The 21,709-nt window shown below is 41.6% G+C and overlaps 3 protein-coding genes across 3 annotated transcripts; all 3 read left to right on the top strand.

Moving 5' to 3' along the window:
- Nucleotides 1–3,518: 3,518 nt before the first annotated feature.
- LOC139233668 (interferon alpha-13-like) lies at nt 3,519–4,681 on the top strand. Its single transcript, XM_070864073.1, has 4 exons — nt 3,519–3,641; nt 3,729–3,818; nt 3,985–4,215; nt 4,583–4,681. Exons 1-4 carry the CDS (start codon nt 3,519–3,521, stop codon nt 4,679–4,681), a joined length of 543 nt encoding a protein of 180 aa, XP_070720174.1.
- A 6,090-nt stretch (nt 4,682–10,771) lies between these two features.
- LOC139233667 (interferon alpha-13-like) lies at nt 10,772–11,934 on the top strand. The gene is made up of 4 exons (XM_070864072.1): nt 10,772–10,894; nt 10,982–11,071; nt 11,238–11,468; nt 11,836–11,934. Exons 1-4 carry the CDS (start codon nt 10,772–10,774, stop codon nt 11,932–11,934), a joined length of 543 nt encoding a protein of 180 aa, XP_070720173.1.
- A 6,091-nt stretch (nt 11,935–18,025) lies between these two features.
- On the top strand, nt 18,026–19,188 carry LOC139233666 (interferon alpha-13-like). Its single transcript, XM_070864070.1, has 4 exons — nt 18,026–18,148; nt 18,236–18,325; nt 18,492–18,722; nt 19,090–19,188. The coding sequence occupies exons 1-4, from the start codon at nt 18,026–18,028 to the stop codon at nt 19,186–19,188; spliced, it is 543 nt and encodes a 180-aa protein (XP_070720171.1).
- Nucleotides 19,189–21,709: the final 2,521 nt, after the last annotated feature.

Genomic DNA, 21,709 nt, shown 5'->3' with positions numbered 1-21,709 from the left:
CCCATACCCATTGATGCCTTTCAAGGAGATCTGAATGGCGAATACATGGTATGACTGACTGCCAGAGTCTCACCAGTCTGTGCATCAGAAGAAGCAGAGAGATAAACTGCTTTGGCGACTGGAATCCAGGAGACTACTAATCATTCTCTTAAATCAATAAGACATTCGTTTTCACTCAGAGAGTGGTTAAAATGTGGAACATGCTCCAACATCGAGAAGATAGGTCAAATAGAATCGATGCTTTTAAGGAAAAGCTACATAATCACAAGAGGGAGGCAGGAATAGCTGGCTATGCAGACAGCGTTTGATGGAGCATAAACACCAGCATAAAGCACGTGGGCCGAATGATCAGTTTCTGTGCTAGAAATTCTGTGCAATTCCATGTAATTCCACAATCCTGCATGGCTAGTTAGCTTCAGAGGCTGTTCCGACATCGACACCAGAATGACATTGCACAAATTTAGCATTGATGCTCAAACCTCTTCCCATTGACATTGGTATCAATGCTTTGCAAGATCATTGAATTTCAGGCCTGCCAAAATATGACATCGGTGATCTTCTCCCAGAATGATGTTCGTCAGTAGTATTCTCATCTTCCCAAATGGCCTTTTGATTTTGGTACCCAGTTTCTTCACAATTTCTTCATTATTTTAATACTTCAATGTGAATTACGCCAAGGAAATATCCCACATCGGGGTCGATGCCGTTTGTAATAAAACCTATTCAACCTCAGCCGTTCCCCGACAGGAGATTAGCCCTAGAAACTAGTAGTTAAGATTGGTTACTCTAATCCCCAGATAAGAGCAGGAGTAGGCCGCCATTCATTGACCTCAAATCCATTTCCCCGCCCAATCTCCAGAACCCTTGAATCCCCGAGAGTCCAAAAATCTGTTTACACAGCCTTGAACATACTCAAAGACTGAGCATCCACAGCCCTCTGGGGCAGAGAATTGCAAAGACTCACAACTCCCTGAGTGAAGAAATTTCTCTTCGTCTTGGTCTTAAATGGCCTTCCGCTTATCCTGAGACGGCACACTCAAGTTCTAGATGTCTCAGCCAGGGGTAGCAACCTCTCAGTATCCACCCCATCAATCCCCTTCAGAACCTTGTATGTTTCAATGAGATCACAACTCAGGGCCGAAAGGTGTCATGTCATCGGGTCCATACAAAATGCGCATGGACCCAGTGAGGGCCCATAAAAGCCACTTTCCGGGTTGCGATGCGCATGTGCCGAAATCCGTCTTTTACAATCGATCCAGGTTTCTCCATACAGATCCATCGCATCCCCAGTAGAAGGACATCCACGCGGGAGAGATTGGGCTATTTGTCCAACTCATGCCCAGCGGATGTCCTTCAAAGTTTTACGCCTGCGAAAATCAGATACATTGCTTACTTTTACCAATAAAAGAATTTTAAAACATATAAAAATTAAATTTAATCACTCATTTTTAAATTAAAACCCCCTGTCTATTAAGGTAAGTTTATTTTCAACCCTATTAAAACACATTTTAAACTTTTCAAAAAATATATTTTTTTCTAAAACATTTAATTACATTTAATTTTAATTAATTTTAAATATGTGAGGTGTTTTATTTTTATGTTGTGTTTCGGTGTTTTAGGAGGGTATTCTCATTGATAGTCATGGGAACTCGTACAAACCGAGTACCAATTTTTATCAATAAGAATACTACACAGTGATTGGTGGTCCAGGCCGGCAGGCCACCGCTTGGATCCTACGTTTATCTGAGACCACCAGGTACTTTCGTAGACTTTTTTGATGTCGGATGCTTGCGTTCGAAGGAAGCCTCTGACCGCAATTTCGCCCCCCACCCCCCGCACCCCTCATTCTTCTAAACTCTAGAGAGTATAGGTCCAATCTACACAATCTATCCTCATAGGACAGCTTCTCATCTGAGGAATCAATCCAGTCAACCTTTGTTGTGCTGCCTTCAATCTCCTTCCTTAGATAAGGAGACCAAAACTGTGCACAGTATTACAGGTATGGTCTCACCAAGGCCCTATACAATTGCAGCAAGTCTTCCTTACTCTTATGAACGAAACCCCTTGCAATCAAGGAAAACATATTATTGCTTGCTATATCTGAATGCCAACTGTCTGTGTTTGTTGCACGAGGACACACACATCTCTCTGAAAACCAACATTTCATAGTTTCTCACCATTTAAAAAATGTTCTCTCTTTAAACTCACCATTTCACTCTTGAGAATTCCTTTAAAAACTTGCTGTACTGCAGCCACTGGCAGTCCTGGCTCATGTCCCGGGCAACATCACCAACAAAATCCAGTCTCCAGCCATCGGAAAACCAATGTTCATCCAACACCGGGGTGGGTGGGGGAGGAGTATCTGGTAAGCATCCCGCTGAAATGCTGCCTGACTCTCTATTGCTCCTTCCTGTGCTTTGTTTCAAGAGATGGAATGGTCTCTGCCTCAACTACACGCGTTCAAAGCAATTCAGCCTTAGAGAGCAGCGGGAAGTTAAAGAAAACTCTGGGAACGTGCTCAGCAGGTCGCTCAGCATCAGACAAGTTCACGTTGCGTCTGCGAAGTCTTCTTCAGACTTTTCAATAGAGCAACACTGCTGCCCTGTGCCCCAGTGAATCAGGAGAAAAGGGTGGGCTTAAAACATAATTGAGGCTTCCCTCAATCTACCAATCAGGGACCAGGCTCCAGTCCTTAAGGTTAAAGAGCGGAGGCTGAAGGGCGGGATTCATCTTTCCGCAAAAAAAGGGAAAGGGAAAGGGAGACGGAATAATGGAGCTCCGGCCCGCCGGCCAGATCTGGGACGTCCCCAAGAGGAAAATATTGGGAGACCCAACTCGGGAAATTGAAGGATATAACTCAGGGAATAACGATCGCCACAGAGGGAGGGGACTTTCATTTGTTAAATATTGCAAACAGCTGATGCTTTACTCGTCAGGTCACCGACGGTTTCTCAAAAAGTTGGAACAATCTGATTTTGGGGGATTCATTGGTCAATACAACAGTTAGAAATGCTCCGATTGTCCCAGTGCAGTGTGGCTTTCATTTCGGATTTAACAGGGTTTTGGTATTTCCTCAATTCAGAGCAGGGCAGTTCGCGAGTGCGGCTACAACCACATCCTCCAGTCCGAGGTACTGCTAAGACTGCCTAAAGACTGAAGACGAAATCGGAGCCGCTTTTACAGTTTTTCTTGGGGATTGTTTTATACGGTGAATTCCTCGCATCTGAAAATCGAATGTGGGCAGAAAATCTCCCTGTGGGTACCAACCTGCCTTTTCACTTTTGTGATGCAAACAGCAGATCATTTATATTCGGCATGGTCTTACTCTGATACTTCACTCCTGAGGCTGACAACAATTGACACTTGTCTCTGTCAGAGGATTCACCTTAAACAGGTAAGACACTGCCGAGTTTGTTCACTTACTAACCCACATTAAAATGACTCTTGTCGGATGCTGATCGCTAATGATTTTATCCCTCTGCAATTCCAGCTCGGTGCTTCACCCTGTGTGCTGGAACATGGCGCTCTCGTGTGCTTGGAGATGTTGGATTATGTTGGCCTGGTTGGCCGGGACCATGAGTCTGGGCTGTGAGAGGCTGCGCATTCACAACACAAAGACTCTGGGCAAACTGATTGAAATGGTGAGTTTGAACTGATCGCCATCTCTCCCATCTCCAGAGTTTGTGTGTGTGGCCAATTGTATTAAGCGGAATTCTCCTGTGTTCCAGGGAGGTAGACTGCCCCGGCACTGTGTAACAAGGAGAGTGGCACTGCAGACCCAACCCCTCGATCTGATCACACTTTCAAACAACTTAAATGTAAGTATCCAGTTCAGAATGTATTTCTGTTGTAGCAGTGCCTGACTTATTGACCAGTTTTTAATTGTATAAATAATATTTGGGCAGACCGCAATATTCTATATTGTCAAGTAACTTTTTGAGTAACACCGAGCTTTCCCGTGAAGTAACGCTGTGTATTTTATAGGCCGAGGACAAGATCCGGGTTATCCATCAAACTTTGGATCAAATCAACAAGACCTTCACCCAGAATCTGAGCACCGCGCCCTGGGACGCTGCGCTGCTGGAAGGGTTTCGTATTCTACTGATTCAGCAGCTGGAGGATCTGAGAGGATGTGTCAGGGAACCTCTGTCATACTCCAACAGCGAGGAAATTCAGGAATACTTCGGGAAGTTGAGGGAGTTTTTAGAACTGGAGGTATGGGAATGAATATTTGAATGTTTTATCCCGAGTGAAGCACCATGTGGGTATCCCAAATATACATCCCTCAATCTGTAAATTGCCGATGACTCCAGGCCCTACAAGGAGACACTATCGGTGTATTTGTGAAGATTTCCTCTGGTGCGAATTTCCGGTGAAATCTGTTGGAAAATATTAATCATTTCACTGCAACATCAGTCAGAGGAATTCGGCATGAAGAGATTTGCCATGTCCCAATGCTCCCTGGGACCAAAGTAATCCTTATCCTTCCGTAAAAACTGTACCATGAGTTTGCAATATAGATTGTTGCTTTTTCTCCCAGTATATTCCCGGTAATACATTTCAATATTTCTGCCTTTTACAGAGATTCGGCGAGTGTGCCTGGAAAATCGTCTGCTCTCAGACCAAGGCCCGTTTACAGCAGATTCAGACCATAATAGCAAAAATCAGCAAAAGCAACTGAAGGTCACGCAGTGAACATTTTAAACAGAATATTTTCTCATTACTGGGAGATATTGATGTATTTATTCAAATATTTTTACAATTCCAATGTTATTGCTATTTAAAACATCGACAATGTTACAGCAACTCTCATTTCAAGAGCTAATGTGAAGGAATCATGAAACTATCATGTAATAAGCTGTTAAATTATTTTTAGTTATTATATTCATATATTTTTGCGATACCGCGTTAAGATTTTGCACCGTGAGGAAAGTAAATTACAAGAACATGTTATTTTTTTATATTTATTGAATCATATTTATAAGTTGACTAGATCCTTGTTCGAAAGGTTTTTTTATAAATACAATTTTTCAATGTTACAATAAATTATTTTTGCAACTTCTCTCAACCTCATTAAGTGTTATTCATTGCTCCAATGGACTGTATGATCATATATCTGGATGTCTGTGTTTAGATCTGGTTTGTGAATGTGAGCAAGTCCCAGGCAGAAAAGTACTGGTTTTCAGAGAAACTTAAAGACAACTAATTGGTAGATTTCCCAAGCTGTTGATTGCATTGCTTCGGAGGTTGCCTTGTGGTGAGTGGCAGTGCTGGTGCTAGGTGGCTATTTCGACCTAAACGACTTGGATAGAAGTTTGTAATATCCACTGGGAGACAATGAAGTGGACTTAGTTTTGCTCCTGGAAGAACAATACTGTTTTTCTTAGCTGGTGCAGTTATATCAAATAAAATAATTTGTGCATGTCTCACAGAGAGGAGGAAATGGTTACTTTTCCACCCTGAAACTGGAAGCTTAAACCAAGGCCTCATCCGCCCGTGTAAAAATTCCAAAGGCACTTTACAAAAGAAAAGCAGGGAACACTCGAAGTGTGCTGGCCAATATACCTACCTCAGCCAGCACCACCAAACTAGATTACCATTATCATATGCAGTCCCTGGAAATCGAGGAAGACTTGCTTCCACTCTAAAAGTTAGTTCTTAGGTGACTGAACAGTCCAATATGGGGATTGCAGTCTCTGTCACAGGTGGGACAGATAGTCTCGATATAGGAAAGGATGGGTGAGGAGTTTGGTTTACTGCTTTGAAACACAATTAACTGCTCATTCATCCCACAGTTATTTGCAGAAGCTTGCTTTGTGCTTAATGTACAGTCACATTTAACTACAAATGTCTTTCACCAGCTTTAAAACTATGCACAAATTTTCCATCCTTGCTTCCTCCATCTGTCCTTCGCAGAAATCCGCTAGATAAGGTCAAAACAGATATTTTCGTCAACCAAAGAAAGCCCATCATTATCATCTATAACATCACATCAACAAAAGGGCATAGATGTTTAGCATAGAAATGTACATTTATGAGATAAGATTTACATAACGTAAAGCACATGAAGCATGACATAATTCCTTCTTTTAACGAAAGTTTGTTTCGAACATTTATGTTTTGTCTTACATTTCCTATGCTTCCTTCAATGATTTCAGTATTTAAAATCAATGAAATCAGAAAAAAAACAGTTTACTGCCAACAATATTAGATATGCAGTGGTCCCAACTGTTCATGGTGTGATTTTATAGTGAACATCAAGAAATGTAAAGCTGATGTAAAGATGAAACTCATTTGCTTCAGTCCTGCTTTGCCACAGAATATAATAAGGTCACGTGATGATGGATGGTGACAAATGCTCTTCAACACCCATACCCCGATTGCTCTGTCAAAGTGGGGATGAACTGGAGCTTGCAGTGGGATCTCCAATATGGACAAGAAAATGAGACAAATGCGAATAATGTGGGAAAGTTCAAATTTTTTATTTACTATATATATAAAATAGTATGTAAATTACAGATTTGATACTGATTTACTTCTTGGTTATATTGGAGTTTCCACTGCAAGTTCCAGTTCATCTCCACTTTGCAGAGCAACCGGCTTATGACTCTTCAAGAGCTTCTGCAATCATCCATTTCCACGTACCTTATTATATCCTGTGGCAAAGAAGGTCTGAAGCAAAGATGTTTAATCATTACATCAGCTTTACATAGTTGTATATGCACCAAGCAGCCAGTTAATATTACAATAGTGACTCCACTCCAAACGTACTCCATTGACTGTAAAGCGTTTTGCGATGTCCGGTGATCGTAAAAGGCACGATATAACGTCTTTCTTTAACAAAAGCAATGCAGCACTGGAATAAAATTCGGTAACTTAATACAAATTCCAGTCATGCACTTTGATTATTCTTAAGCCATCAGTGGAAATGTAAACTTTGTGGTAGATAATTATCAGAATATAATTGTGTTTCTCAAAATCTTTTAGCGCGCCATTTTCTGCATAGACATTGTACATCAATGTAAAGATCGCTGAGCTGAATTACCAATGGTAAAACCCTCCCTCTACAATGGAAGAGTAATTGTCACCAGCTATTGTACGAACATTCCCCTAAAAGTGAATGATTCTTTGGAAATATAGAAACATAGAAAATAGGTGCAGTAGTCAGCCATTGGGTCCTTCGAATCTGCACCGCCATTCAATGTATTCATTGCTGATCTCCATCTCAACACCATATTCCATCTTTTTCCCCATACCCCTTGATGCCTTTCAAGGAGATCTGAATGGCGAATACATGGTATGACTGACTGCCAGAGTCTCACCAGTCTGTGCATCTGAAGAAGCAGAGAGACAAACTGCTTTGGCGACTGGAATCCAGGAGACTACTAATCATTTCCTTAAATCAATAAGACATTCGTTTTCACTCAGAGAGTGGTTAAAATGTGGAACATGCTCCAACATCGAGAAGTTAGGTCAAATAGAATCGATGCTTTTAAGGGAAAGCTACATAATCACAAGAGGGAGGCAGGAATAGCTGGCTATGCAGACAGCGTTTGATGGAGCATAAACACCAGCATAAAGCACGTGGGCCGAATGATCAGTTTCTGTGCTAGAAATTCTGTGCAATTCCATGTAATTCCACAATCCTGCATTCCGGCTAGTTAGCTTCAGAGTCTGTTCCGACATCGACACTAGAATGACATTGCACAAATTTAGCATTGATGCTCAAACCTCTTCCCATTGACATTGGTATCAATGCTTTGCAAGATCATTGAATTTCAGGCCTGCCAAAATATGACATCGGTGATCTTCTCCCAGAATGATGTTCGTCAGTAGTATTCTCATCTTCCCAAATGGCCTTTTGATTTTGGTACCCAGTTTCTTCGCAATTTCTTCATTATTTTAATACTTCAATGTGAATTACGCCAAGGAAATATCCCACATCGGGGTCGATGCCGTTTGTAATAAAACCTATTCAACCTCAGCCGTTCCCCGACAGGAGATTAGCCCTAGAAACTAGTAGTTAAGATTGGTTACTCTAATCCCCAGATAAGAGCAGGAGTAGGCCGCCATTCATTGACCTCAACTCCATTTTCCCGCCCAATCTCCAGAACCCTTGAATCCCCGAGAGTCCAAAAATCTGTTTACACAGCCTTGAACATACTCAAAGACTGAGCATCCACAGCCCTCTGGGGCAGAAAATTGCAAAGACTCACTACTCCCTGAGTGAAGAAATTGCTCCTCGTCTTGGTCTTAAATGGCCTTCCGCTTATCCTGAGACGGCACACTCAAGTTCTAGATGTCTCAGCCAGGGGTAGCAACCTCTCAGTATCCACCCCATCAATCCCCTTCAGAACCTTGTATGTTTCAATGAGATCACAACTCAGGGCCGAAAGGTGTCATCTCATCGGGTCCATACAAAATGCGCATGGACCCAGTGAGGGCCCATAAAAGCCACTTTCCGGGTTGCGAAGCGCATGTGCCGAAATCCGTCTTTTACAATCGATCCAGGTTTCTCCATGCAGATCAATCGCATCCCCAGTAGAAGGACATCCACGCGGGAGAGATTGGGCTATTTGTCCAACTCATGCCCAGCGGATGTCCTTCAAAGTTTTACGCCTGCGAAAAACAGATACATTGCTTACTTTTACCAATAAAAGAGTTTTAAAACATATAAAAATTAAATTTAATCACTCATTTTTAAATTAAAACCCCCTGTCTATTAAGGTAAGTTTATTTTCAACCGTATTAAAACACATTTTAAACTTTTCAAAAAATATATTTTTTTCTAAAACATTTAATTACATTTAATTTTAATTAATTTTAAATATGTGAGGTGTTTTATTTTTATGTTGTGTTTCCGTGTTTTAGGAGGGTATTCTCATTGATAGTCATGGGAACTCGTACAAACCGAGTACCAATTTTTATCAATAAGAATACTACACAGTGATTGGTGGTCCAGGCCGGCAGGCCACCGCTTGGATCCTACGTTTATCTGAGACCACCAGGTACTTTCGTAGACTTTTTTGATGTCGGATGCTTGCGTTCGAAGGAAGCCTCTGACCGCAATTTCGCCCCCCACCCCCCCGCACCCCTCATTCTTCTAAACTCCAGAGAGTATAGGTCCAATCTACACAATCTATCCTCATAGGACAGCTTCTCATCTGAGGAATCAATCCAGTCAACCTTTGTTGTGCTGCCTTCAATCTCCTTCCTTAGATAAGGAGACCAAAACTGTGCACAGTATTCCAGGTATGGTCTCACCAAGGCCCTATACAATTGCAGCAAGTCTTCCTTACTCTTATGAACGAAACCCCTTGCAATCAAGGAAAACATATTATTGCTTGCTATATCTGAATGCCAACTGTCTGTGTTTGTTGCACGAGGACACACACATCTCTCTGAAAACCAACATGTCATAGTTTCTCACCATTTAAAAAATGTTCTCTCTTTAAACTCACCATTTCACTCTTGAGAATTCCTTTAAAAACTTGCTGTACTGCAGCCACTGGCAGTCCTGGCTCATGTCCCGGGCAACATCACCAACAAAATCCAGTCTCCAGCCATCGGAAAACCAATGTTCATCCAACACCGGGGTGGGTGGGGGAGGAGTATCTGGTAAGCATCCCGCTGAAATGCTGCCTGACTCTCTATTGCTCCTTCCTGTGCTTTGTTTCAAGAGATGGAATGGTCTCTGCCTCAACTACACGCGTTCAAAGCAATTCAGCCTTAGAGAGCAGCGGGAAGTTAAAGAAAACTCTGGGAACGTGCTCAGCAGGTCGCTCAGCATCAGACAAGTTCACGTTGCGTCTGCGAAGTCTTCTTCAGACTTTTCAATAGAGCAACACTGCTGCACTGTGCCCCAGTGAATCAGGAGAAAAGGGTGGGCTTAAAACATAATTGAGGCTTCCCTCAATCTACCAATCAGGGACCAGGCTCCAGTCCTTAAGGTTAAAGAGCGGAGGCTGAAGGGCGGGATTCATCTTTCCGCAAAAAAAGGGAAAGGGAAAGGGAGACGGAATAATGGAGCTCCGGTCCGCCGGCCAGATCTGGGACGTCCCCAGGAGGAAAATATTGGGAGACCCAACTCGGGAAATTGAAGGATATAACTCAGGGAATAACGATCGCCACAGAGGGAGGGGACTTTCATTTGTTAAATATTGCAAACAGCTGATGCTTTACTCGTCAGGTCACCGACGGTTTCTCAAAAAGTTGGAACAATCTGATTTTGGGGGATTCATTGGTCAATACAACAGTTAGAAATGCTCCGATTGTCCCAGTGCAGTGTAGCTTTCATTTCGGATTTAACAGGGTTTTGGTATTTCCTCAATTCAGAGCAGGGCAGTTCGCGAGTGCGGCTACAACCACATCCTCCAGTCCGAGGTACTGCTAAGACTGCCTAAAGACTGAAGACGAAATCGGAGCCGCTTTTACAGTTTTTCTTGGGGATTGTTTTATACGGTGAATTCCTCGCATCTGAAAATCGAATGTGGGCAGAAAATCTCCCTGTGGGTACCAACCTGCCTTTTCACTTTTGTGATGCAAACAGCAGATCATTTATATTCGGCATGGTCTTACTCTGATACTTCACTCCTGAGGCTGACAACAATTGACACTTGTCTCTGTCAGAGGATTCACCTTAAACAGGTAAGACACTGCCGAGTTTGTTCACTTACTAACCCACATTAAAATGACTCTTGTCGGATGCTGATCGCTAATGATTTTATCCCTCTGCAATTCCAGCTCGGTGCTTCACCCTGTGTGCTGGAACATGGCGCTCTCGTGTGCTTGGAGATGTTGGATTATGTTGGCCTGGTTGGCCGGGACCATGAGTCTGGGCTGTGAGAGGCTGCGCATTCACAACACAAAGACTCTGGGCAAACTGATTGAAATGGTGAGTTTGAACTGATCGCCATCTCTCCCATCTCCAGAGTTTGTGTGTGTGGCCAATTGTATTAAGCGGAATTCTCCTGTGTTCCAGGGAGGTAGACTGCCCCGGCACTGTGTGACAAGGAGAGTGGCACTGCAGACCCAACCCCTCGATCTGATCACACTTTCAAACAACTTAAATGTAAGTATCCAGTTCAGAATGTATTTCTGTTGTAGCAGTGCCTGACTTATTGACCAGTTTTTAATTGTATAAATAATATTTGGGCAGACCGCAATATTCTATATTGTCAAGTAACTTTTTGAGTAACACCGAGCTTTCCCGTGAAGTAACGCTGTGTATTTTATAGGCCGAGGACAAGATCCGGGTTATCCATCAAACTTTGGATCAAATCAACAAGACCTTCACCCAGAATCTGAGCACCGCGCCCTGGGACGCTGCGCTGCTGGAAGGGTTTCGTATTCTACTGATTCAGCAGCTGGAGGATCTGAGAGGATGTGTCAGGGAACCTCTGTCATACTCCAACAGCGAGGAAATTCAGGAATACTTCGGGAAGTTGAGGGAGTTTTTAGAACTGGAGGTATGGGAATGAATATTTGAATGTTTTATCCCGAGTGAAGCACCATGTGGGTATCCCAAATATACATCCCTCAATCTGTAAATTGCCGATGACTCCAGGCCCTACAAGGAGACACTATCGGTGTATTTGTGAAGATTTCCTCTGGTGCGAATTTCCGGTGAAATCTGTTGGAAAATATTAATCATTTCACTGCAACATCAGTCAGAGGAATTCGGCATGAAGAGATTTGCCATGTCCCAATGCTCCCCGGGACCAAAGTAATCCTTATCCTTCCGTAAAAACTGTACCATGAGTTTGCAATATAGATTGTTGCTTTTTCTCCCAGTATATTCCCGGTAATACATTTCAATATTTCTGCCTTTTACAGAGATTCGGCGAGTGTGCCTGGAAAATCGTCTGCTCTCAGACCAAGGCCCGTTTACAGCAGATTCAGACCATAATAGCAAAAATCAGCAAAAGCAACTGAAGGTCACGCAGTGAACATTTTAAACAGAATATTTTCTCATTATTGGGAGATATTGATGTATTTATTCAAATATTTTTACAATTCCAATGTTATTGCTATTTAAAACATCGACAATGTTACAGCAACTCTCATTTCAAGAGCTAATGTGAAGGAATCATGAAACTATCATGTAATAAGCTGTTAAATTATTTTTAGTTATTATATTCATATATTTTTGCGATACCGCGTTAAGATTTTGCACCGTGAGGAAAGTAAATTACAAGAACATGTTATTTTTTTATATTTATTGAATCATATTTATAAGTTGACTAGATCCTTGTTCGAAAGGTTTTTTTATAAATACAATTTTTCAATGTTACAATAAATTATTTTTGCAACTTCTCTCAACCTCATTAAGTGTTATTCATTGCTCCAATGGACTGTATGATCATATATCTGGATGTCTGTGTTTAGATCTGGTTTGTGAATGTGAGCAAGTCCCAGGCAGAAAAGTACTGGTTTTCAGAGAAACTTAAAGACAACTAATTGGTAGATTTCCCAAGCTGTTGATTGCATTGCTTCGGAGGTTGCCTTGTGGTGAGTGGCAGTGCTGGTGCTAGGTGGCTATTTCGACCTAAACGACTTGGATAGAAGTTTGTAATATCCACTGGGAGACAATGAAGTGGACTTAGTTTGGCTCCTGGAAGAACAATACTGTTTTTCTTAGCTGGTGCAGTTATATCAAATAAAATCATTTGTGCATGTCTCACAGAGAGGAGGAAATGGTTATTTTTCCACCCTGAAACTGGAAGCTTAAACCAAGGCCTCATCCGCCCGTGTAAAAATTCCAAAGGCACTTTACAAAAGAAAAGCAGGGAACACTCGAAGTGTGCTGGCCAATATACCTACCTCAGCCAGCACCACCAAACTAGATTACCATTATCATATGCAGTCCCTGGAAATCGAGGAAGACTTGCTTCCACTCTAAAAGTTAGTTCTTAGGTGACTGAACAGTCCAATATGGGGATTGCAGTCTCTGTCACAGGTGGGACAGATAGTCTCGATATAGGAAAGGATGGGTGAGGAGTTTGGTTTACTGCTTTGAAACACAATTAACTGCTCATTCATCCCACAGTTATTTGCAGAAGCTTGCTTTGTGCTTAATGTACAGTCACATTTAACTACAAATGTCTTTCACCAGCTTTAAAACTATGCACAAATTTTCCATCCTTGCTTCCTCCATCTGTCCTTCGCAGAAATCCGCTAGATAAGGTCAAAACAGATATTTTCGTCAACCAAAGAAAGCCCATCATTATCATCTATAACATCACATCAACAAAAGGGCATAGATGTTTAGCATAGAAATGTACATTTATGAGATAAGATTTACATAACGTAAAGCACATGAAGCATGACATAATTCCTTCTTTTAACGAAAGTTTGTTTCGAACATTTATGTTTTGTCTTACATTTCCTATGCTTCCTTCAATGATTTCAGTATTTAAAATCAATGAAATCAGAAAAAAAACAGTTTACTGCCAACAATATTAGATATGCAGTGGTCCCAACTGTTCATGGTGTGATTTTATAGTGAACATCAAGAAATGTAAAGCTGATGTAAAGATGAAACTCATTTGCTTCAGTCCTGCTTTGCCACAGAATATAATAAGGTCACGTGATGATGGATGGTGACAAATGCTCTTCAACACCCATACCCCGATTGCTCTGTCAAAGTGGGGATGAACTGGAGCTTGCAGTGGGATCTCCAATATGGACAAGAAAATGAGACAAATGCGAATAATGTGGGAAAGTTCAAATTTTTTATTTACTATATATATAAAATAGTATGTAAATTACAGATTTGATACTGATTTACTTCTTGGTTATATTGGAGTTTCCACTGCAAGTTCCAGTTCATCTCCACTTTGCAGAGCAACCGGCTTATGACTCTTCAAGAGCTTCTGCAATCATCCATTTCCACGTACCTTATTATATCCTGTGGCAAAGAAGGTCTGAAGCAAAGATGTTTAATCATTACATCAGCTTTACATAGTTGTATATGCACCAAGCAGCCAGTTAATATTACAATAGTGACTCCACTCCAAACGTACTCCATTGACTGTAAAGCGTTTTGCGATGTCCGGTGATCGTAAAAGGCACGATATAACGTCTTTCTTTAACAAAAGCAATGTAGCACTGGAATAAAATTCGGTAACTTAATGCAAATTCCAGTCATGCACTTTGATTATTCTTAAGCCATCAGTGGAAATGTAAACTTTGTGGTAGATAATTATCAGAATATAATTGTGTTTCACAAAATCTTTTAGTGTGCCATTTTCTGCATAAACATTGTACATCAATGTAAAGAGCGCTGAGCTGAATTACCAATGGTAAAACCCTCCCTCTACAATGGAAGAGTACATTGTCACCAGCTATTTTACGAACATTCCCCTAAAAGTGAATGATTCTTTGGAAATATAGAAACATAGAAAATAGGTGCAGTAGTCAGCCATTGGGTCCTTCGAATCTGCACCGCCATTCAATGTATTCATTGCTGATCTCCATCTCAACACCATATTCCATCTTTTTCCCCATACCCCTTGATGCCTTTCAAGGAGATCTGAATGGCGAATACATGGTATGACTGACTGCCAGAGTCTCACCAGTCTGTGCATCTGAAGAAGCAGAGAGACAAACTGCTTTGGCGACTGGAATCCAGGAGACTACTAATCATTTCCTTAAATCAATAAGACATTCGTTTTCACTCAGAGAGTGGTTAAAATGTGGAACATGCTCCAACATCGAGAAGTTAGGTCAAATAGAATCGATGCTTTTAAGGGAAAGCTACATAATCACAAGAGGGAGGCAGGAATAGCTGGCTATGCAGACAGCGTTTGATGGAGCATAAACACCAGCATAAAGCACGTGGGCCGAATGATCAGTTTCTGTGCTAGAAATTCTGTGCAATTCCATGTAATTCCACAATCCTGCATTCCGGCTAGTTAGCTTCAGAGTCTGTTCCGACATCGACACTAGAATGACATTGCACAAATTTAGCATTGATGCTCAAACCTCTTCCCATTGACATTGGTATCAATGCTTTGCAAGATCATTGAATTTCAGGCCTGCCAATATATGACATCGGTGATCTTCTCCCAGAATGATGTTCGTCAGTAGTATTCTCATCTTCCCAAATGGCCTTTTGATTTTGGTACCCAGTTTCTTCGCAATTTCTTCATTATTTTAATACTTCAATGTGAATTACGCCAAGGAAATATCCCACATCGGGGTCGATGCCGTTTGTAATAAAACCTATTCAACCTCAGCCGTTCCCCGACAGGAGATTAGCCCTAGAAACTAGTAGTTAAGATTGGTTACTCTAATCCCCAGATAAGAGCAGGAGTAGGCCGCCATTCATTGACCTCAACTCCATTTTCCCGCCCAATCTCCAGAACCCTTGAATCCCCGAGAGTCCAAAAATCTGTTTACACAGCCTTGAACATACTCAAAGACTGAGCATCCACAGCCCTCTGGGGCAGAGAATTGCAAAGACTCACTACTCCCTGAGTGAAGAAATTGCTCCTCGTCTTGGTCTTAAATGGCCTTCCGCTTATCCTGAGACGGCACACTCAAGTTCTAGATGTCTCAGCCAGGGGTAGCAACCTCTCAGTATCCACCCCATCAATCCCCTTCAGAACCTTGTATGTTTCAATGAGATCACAACTCAGGGCCGAAAGGTGTCATCTCATCGGGTCCATACAAAATGCGCATGGACCCAGTGAGGGCCCATAAAAGCCACTTTCCGGGTTGCGAAGCGCATGTGCCGAAATCCGTCTTTTACAATCGATCCAGGTTTCTCCATGCAGATCAATCGCATCCCCAGTAGAAGGACATCCACGCGGGAGAGATTGGGCTATTTGTCCAACTCATGCCCAGCGGATGTCCTTCAAAGTTTTACGCCTGCGAAAAACAGATACATTGCTTACTTTTACCAATAAAAGAGTTTTAAAACATATAAAAATTAAATTTAATCACTCATTTTTAAATTAAAACCCCCTGTCTATTAAGGTAAGTTTATTTTCAACCGTATTAAAACACATTTTAAACTTTTCAAAAAATATATTTTTTTCTAAAACATTTAATTACATTTAATTTTAATTAATTTTAAATATGTGAGGTGTTTTATTTTTATGTTGTGTTTCCGTGTTTTAGGAGGGTATTCTCATTGATAGTCATGGGAACTCGTACAAACCGAGTACCAATTTTTATCAATAAGAATACTACACAGTGATTGGTGGTCCAGGCCGGCAGGCCACCGCTTGGATCCTACGTTTATCTGAGACCACCAGGTACTTTCGTAGACTTTTTTGATGTCGGATGCTTGCGTTCGAAGGAAGCCTCTGACCGCAATTTCGCCCCCCACCCCCCCGCACCCCTCATTCTTCTAAACTCCAGAGAGTATAGGTCCAATCTACACAATCTATCCTCATAGGACAGCTTCTCATCTGAGGAATCAATCCAGTCAACCTTTGTTGTGCTGCCTTCAATCTCCTTCCTTAGATAAGGAGACCAAAACTGTGCACAGTATTCCAGGTATGGTCTCACCAAGGCCCTATACAATTGCAGCAAGTCTTCCTTACTCTTATGAACGAAACCCCTTGCAATCAAGGAAAACATATTATTGCTTGCTATATCTGAATGCCAACTGTCTGTGTTTGTTGCACGAGGACACACACATCTCTCTGAAAACCAACATGTCATAGTTTCTCACCATTTAAAAAATGTTCTCTCTTTAAACTCACCATTTCACTCTTGAGAATTCCTTTAAAAACTTGCTGTACTGCAGCCACTGGCAGTCCTGGCTCATGTCCCGGGCAACATCACCAACAAAATCCAGTCTCCAGCCATCGGAAAACCAATGTTCATCCAACACCGGGGTGGGTGGGGGAGGAGTATCTGGTAAGCATCCCGCTGAAATGCTGCCTGACTCTCTATTGCTCCTTCCTGTGCTTTGTTTCAAGAGATGGAATGGTCTCTGCCTCAACTACACGCGTTCAAAGCAATTCAGCCTTAGAGAGCAGCGGGAAGTTAAAGAAAACTCTGGGAACGTGCTCAGCAGGTCGCTCAGCATCAGACAAGTTCACGTTGCGTCTGCGAAGTCTTCTTCAGACTTTTCAATAGAGCAACACTGCTGCCCTGTGCCCCAGTGAATCAGGAGAAAAGGGTGGGCTTAAAACATAATTGAGGCTTCCCTCAATCTACCAATCAGGGACCAGGCTCCAGTCCTTAAGGTTAAAGAGCGGAGGCTGAAGGGCGGGATTCATCTTTCCGCAAAAAAAGGGAAAGGGAAAGGGAGACGGAATAATGGAGCTCCGGTCCGCCGGCCAGATCTGGGACGTCCCCAGGAGGAAAATATTGGGAGACCCAACTCGGGAAATTGAAGGATATAACTCAGGGAATAACGATCGCCACAGAGGGAGGGGACTTTCATTTGTTAAATATTGCAAACAGCTGATGCTTTACTCGTCAGGTCACCGACGGTTTCTCAAAAAGTTGGAACAATCTGATTTTGGGGGATTCATTGGTCAATACAACAGTTAGAAATGCTCCGATTGTCCCAGTGCAGTGTAGCTTTCATTTCGGATTTAACAGGGTTTTGGTATTTCCTCAATTCAGAGCAGGGCAGTTCGCGAGTGCGGCTACAACCACATCCTCCAGTCCGAGGTACTGCTAAGACTGCCTAAAGACTGAAGACGAAATCGGAGCCGCTTTTACAGTTTTTCTTGGGGATTGTTTTATACGGTGAATTCCTCGCATCTGAAAATCGAATGTGGGCAGAAAATCTCCCTGTGGGTACCAACCTGCCTTTTCACTTTTGTGATGCAAACAGCAGATCATTTATATTCGGCATGGTCTTACTCTGATACTTCACTCCTGAGGCTGACAACAATTGACACTTGTCTCTGTCAGAGGATTCACCTTAAACAGGTAAGACACTGCCGAGTTTGTTCACTTACTAACCCACATTAAAATGACTCTTGTCGGATGCTGATCGCTAATGATTTTATCCCTCTGCAATTCCAGCTCGGTGCTTCACCCTGTGTGCTGGAACATGGCGCTCTCGTGTGCTTGGAGATGTTGGATTATGTTGGCCTGGTTGGCCGGGACCATGAGTCTGGGCTGTGAGAGGCTGCGCATTCACAACACAAAGACTCTGGGCAAACTGATTGAAATGGTGAGTTTGAACTGATCGCCATCTCTCCCATCTCCAGAGTTTGTGTGTGTGGCCAATTGTATTAAGCGGAATTCTCCTGTGTTCCAGGGAGGTAGACTGCCCCGGCACTGTGTGACAAGGAGAGTGGCACTGCAGACCCAACCCCTCGATCTGATCACACTTTCAAACAACTTAAATGTAAGTATCCAGTTCAGAATGTATTTCTGTTGTAGCAGTGCCTGACTTATTGACCAGTTTTTAATTGTATAAATAATATTTGGGCAGACCGCAATATTCTATATTGTCAAGTAACTTTTTGAGTAACACCGAGCTTTCCCGTGAAGTAACGCTGTGTATTTTATAGGCCGAGGACAAGATCCGGGTTATCCATCAAACTTTGGATCAAATCAACAAGACCTTCACCCAGAATCTGAGCACCGCGCCCTGGGACGCTGCGCTGCTGGAAGGGTTTCGTATTCTACTGATTCAGCAGCTGGAGGATCTGAGAGGATGTGTCAGGGAACCTCTGTCATACTCCAACAGCGAGGAAATTCAGGAATACTTCGGGAAGTTGAGGGAGTTTTTAGAACTGGAGGTATGGGAATGAATATTTGAATGTTTTATCCCGAGTGAAGCACCATGTGGGTATCCCAAATATACATCCCTCAATCTGTAAATTGCCGATGACTCCAGGCCCTACAAGGAGACACTATCGGTGTATTTGTGAAGATTTCCTCTGGTGCGAATTTCCGGTGAAATCTGTTGGAAAATATTAATCATTTCACTGCAACATCAGTCAGAGGAATTCGGCATGAAGAGATTTGCCATGTCCCAATGCTCCCCGGGACCAAAGTAATCCTTATCCTTCCGTAAAAACTGTACCATGAGTTTGCAATATAGATTGTTGCTTTTTCTCCCAGTATATTCCCGGTAATACATTTCAATATTTCTGCCTTTTACAGAGATTCGGCGAGTGTGCCTGGAAAATCGTCTGCTCTCAGACCAAGGCCCGTTTACAGCAGATTCAGACCATAATAGCAAAAATCAGCAAAAGCAACTGAAGGTCACGCAGTGAACATTTTAAACAGAATATTTTCTCATTACTGGGAGATATTGATGTATTTATTCAAATATTTTTACAATTCCAATGTTATTGCTATTTAAAACATCGACAATGTTACAGCAACTCTCATTTCAAGAGCTAATGTGAAGGAATCATGAAACTATCATGTAATAAGCTGTTAAATTATTTTTAGTTATTATATTCATATATTTTTGCGATACCGCGTTAAGATTTTGCACCGTGAGGAAAGTAAATTACAAGAACATGTTATTTTTTTATATTTATTGAATCATATTTATAAGTTGACTAGATCCTTGTTCGAAAGGTTTTTTTATAAATACAATTTTTCAATGTTACAATAAATTATTTTTGCAACTTCTCTCAACCTCATTAAGTGTTATTCATTGCTCCAATGGACTGTATGATCATATATCTGGATGTCTGTGTTTAGATCTGGTTTGTGAATGTGAGCAAGTCCCAGGCAGAAAAGTACTGGTTTTCAGAGAAACTTAAAGACAACTAATTGGTAGATTTCCCAAGCTGTTGATTGCATTGCTTCGGAGGTTGCCTTGTGGTGAGTGGCAGTGCTGGTGCTAGGTGGCTATTTCGACCTAAACGACTTGGATAGAAGTTTGTAATATCCACTGGGAGACAATGAAGTGGACTTAGTTTGGCTCCTGGAAGAACAATACTGTTTTTCTTAGCTGGTGCAGTTATATCAAATAAAATCATTTGTGCATGTCTCACAGAGAGGAGGAAATGGTTACTTTTCCACCCTGAAACTGGAAGCTTAAACCAAGGCCTCATCCGCCCGTGTAAAAATTCCAAAGGCACTTTACAAAAGAAAAGCAGGGAACACTCGAAGTGTGCTGGCCAATATACCTACCTCAGCCAGCACCACCAAACTAGATTACCATTATCATATGCAGTCCCTGGAAATCGAGGAAGACTTGCTTCCACTCTAAAAGTTAGTTCTTAGGTGACTGAACAGTCCAATATGGGGATTGCAGTCTCTGTCACAGGTGGGACAGATAGTCTCGATATAGGAAAGGATGGGTGAGGAGTTTGGTTTACTGCTTTGAAACACAATTAACTGCTCATTCATCCCACAGTTATTTGCAGAAGCTTGCTTTGTGCTTAATGTACAGTCACATTTAACTACAAATGTCTTTCACCAGCTTTAAAACTATGCACAAATTTTCCATCCTTGCTTCCTCCATCTGTCCTTCGCAGAAATCCGCTAGATAAGGTCAAAACAGATATTTTCGTCAACCAAAGAAAGCCCATCATTATCATCTATAACATCACATCAACAAAAGGGCATAGATGTTTAGCATAGAAATGTACATTTATGAGATAAGATTTACATAACGTAAAGCACATGAAGCATGACATAATTCCTTCTTTTAACGAAAGTTTGTTTCGAACATTTATGTTTTGTCTTACATTTCCTATGCTTCCTTCAATGATTTCAGTATTTAAAATCAATGAAATCAGAAAAAAAGCAGTTTACTGCCAACAATATTAGATATGCAGTGGTCCCAACTGTTCATGGTGTGATTTTATAGTGAACATCAAGAAATGTAAAGCTGATGTAAAGATGAAACTCATTTGCTTCAGTCCTGCTTTGCCACAGAATATAATAAGGTCACGTGATGATGGATGGTGACAAATGCTCTTCAACACCCATACCCCGATTGCTCTGTCAAAGTGGGGATGAACTGGAGCTTGCAGTGGGATCTCCAATATGGACAAGAAAATGAGACAAATGCGAATAATGTGGGAAAGTTCAAATTTTTTATTGACTATATATATAAAATAGTATGTAAATTACAGATTTGATACTGATTTACTTCTTGGTTATATTGGAGTTTCCACTGCAAGTTCCAGTTCATCTCCACTTTGCAGAGCAACCGGCTTATGACTCTTCAAGAGCTTCTGCAATCATCCATTTCCACGTACCTTATTATATCCTGTGGCAAAGAAGGCCTGAAGCAAAGATGTTTAATCATTACATCAGCTTTACATAGTTGTATATGCACCAAGCAGCCAGTTAATATTACAATAGTGACTCCACTCCAAACGTACTCCATTGACTGTAAAGCGTTTTGCGATGTCCGGTGATCGTAAAAGGCACGATATAACGTCTTTCTTTAACAAAAGCAATGTAGCACTGGAATAAAATTCGGTAACTTAATGCAAATTCCAGTCATGCACTTTGATTATTCTTAAGCCATTAGTGGAAATGTAAACTTTGTGGTAGATAATTATCAGAATATAATTGTGTTTCACAAAATCTTTTAGTGTGCCATTTTCTGCATAAACATTGTACATCAATGTAAAGAGCGCTGAGCTGAATTACCAATGGTAAAACCCTCCCTCTACAATGGAAGAGTACATTGTCACCAGCTATTTTACGAACATTCCCCTAAAAGTGAATGATTCTTTGGAAATATAGAAACATAGAAAATAGGAGCAGTAGTCAGCCATTGGGTCCTTCGAATCTGCACCGCCATTCA

The sequence above is a fragment of the Pristiophorus japonicus genome, chromosome 21 (genome assembly GCF_044704955.1).
Source record: "Pristiophorus japonicus isolate sPriJap1 chromosome 21, sPriJap1.hap1, whole genome shotgun sequence".
NCBI lineage: Eukaryota > Metazoa > Chordata > Chondrichthyes > Pristiophoridae > Pristiophorus > Pristiophorus japonicus.
The sequence above is the reverse complement of the archived record's forward strand: the minus strand, read 5'-3'. Positions and strand labels throughout refer to the sequence as shown.

Bases quoted from the DNA above. Each gene is read 5' to 3' on its own strand.
- LOC139233667 (XM_070864072.1), top strand. From the start codon at position 10,772: ATGGCGCTCTCGTGTGCTTGGAGATGTTGGATTATGTTGGCCTGGTTG. The intron at 10,895-10,981 runs GTGAGTTTGAAC...CCTGTGTTCCAG, and splicing joins TGGGCAAACTGATTGAAATG to GGAGGTAGACTGCCCCGGCA. The intron at 11,469-11,835 runs GTATGGGAATGA...TGCCTTTTACAG, and splicing joins GGGAGTTTTTAGAACTGGAG to AGATTCGGCGAGTGTGCCTG.
- LOC139233668 (XM_070864073.1), top strand. From the start codon at position 3,519: ATGGCGCTCTCGTGTGCTTGGAGATGTTGGATTATGTTGGCCTGGTTG. The intron at 3,819-3,984 runs GTAAGTATCCAG...TGTATTTTATAG, and splicing joins CACTTTCAAACAACTTAAAT to GCCGAGGACAAGATCCGGGT. The intron at 4,216-4,582 runs GTATGGGAATGA...TGCCTTTTACAG, and splicing joins GGGAGTTTTTAGAACTGGAG to AGATTCGGCGAGTGTGCCTG.
- LOC139233666 (XM_070864070.1), top strand. From the start codon at position 18,026: ATGGCGCTCTCGTGTGCTTGGAGATGTTGGATTATGTTGGCCTGGTTG. The intron at 18,149-18,235 runs GTGAGTTTGAAC...CCTGTGTTCCAG, and splicing joins TGGGCAAACTGATTGAAATG to GGAGGTAGACTGCCCCGGCA. The intron at 18,723-19,089 runs GTATGGGAATGA...TGCCTTTTACAG, and splicing joins GGGAGTTTTTAGAACTGGAG to AGATTCGGCGAGTGTGCCTG.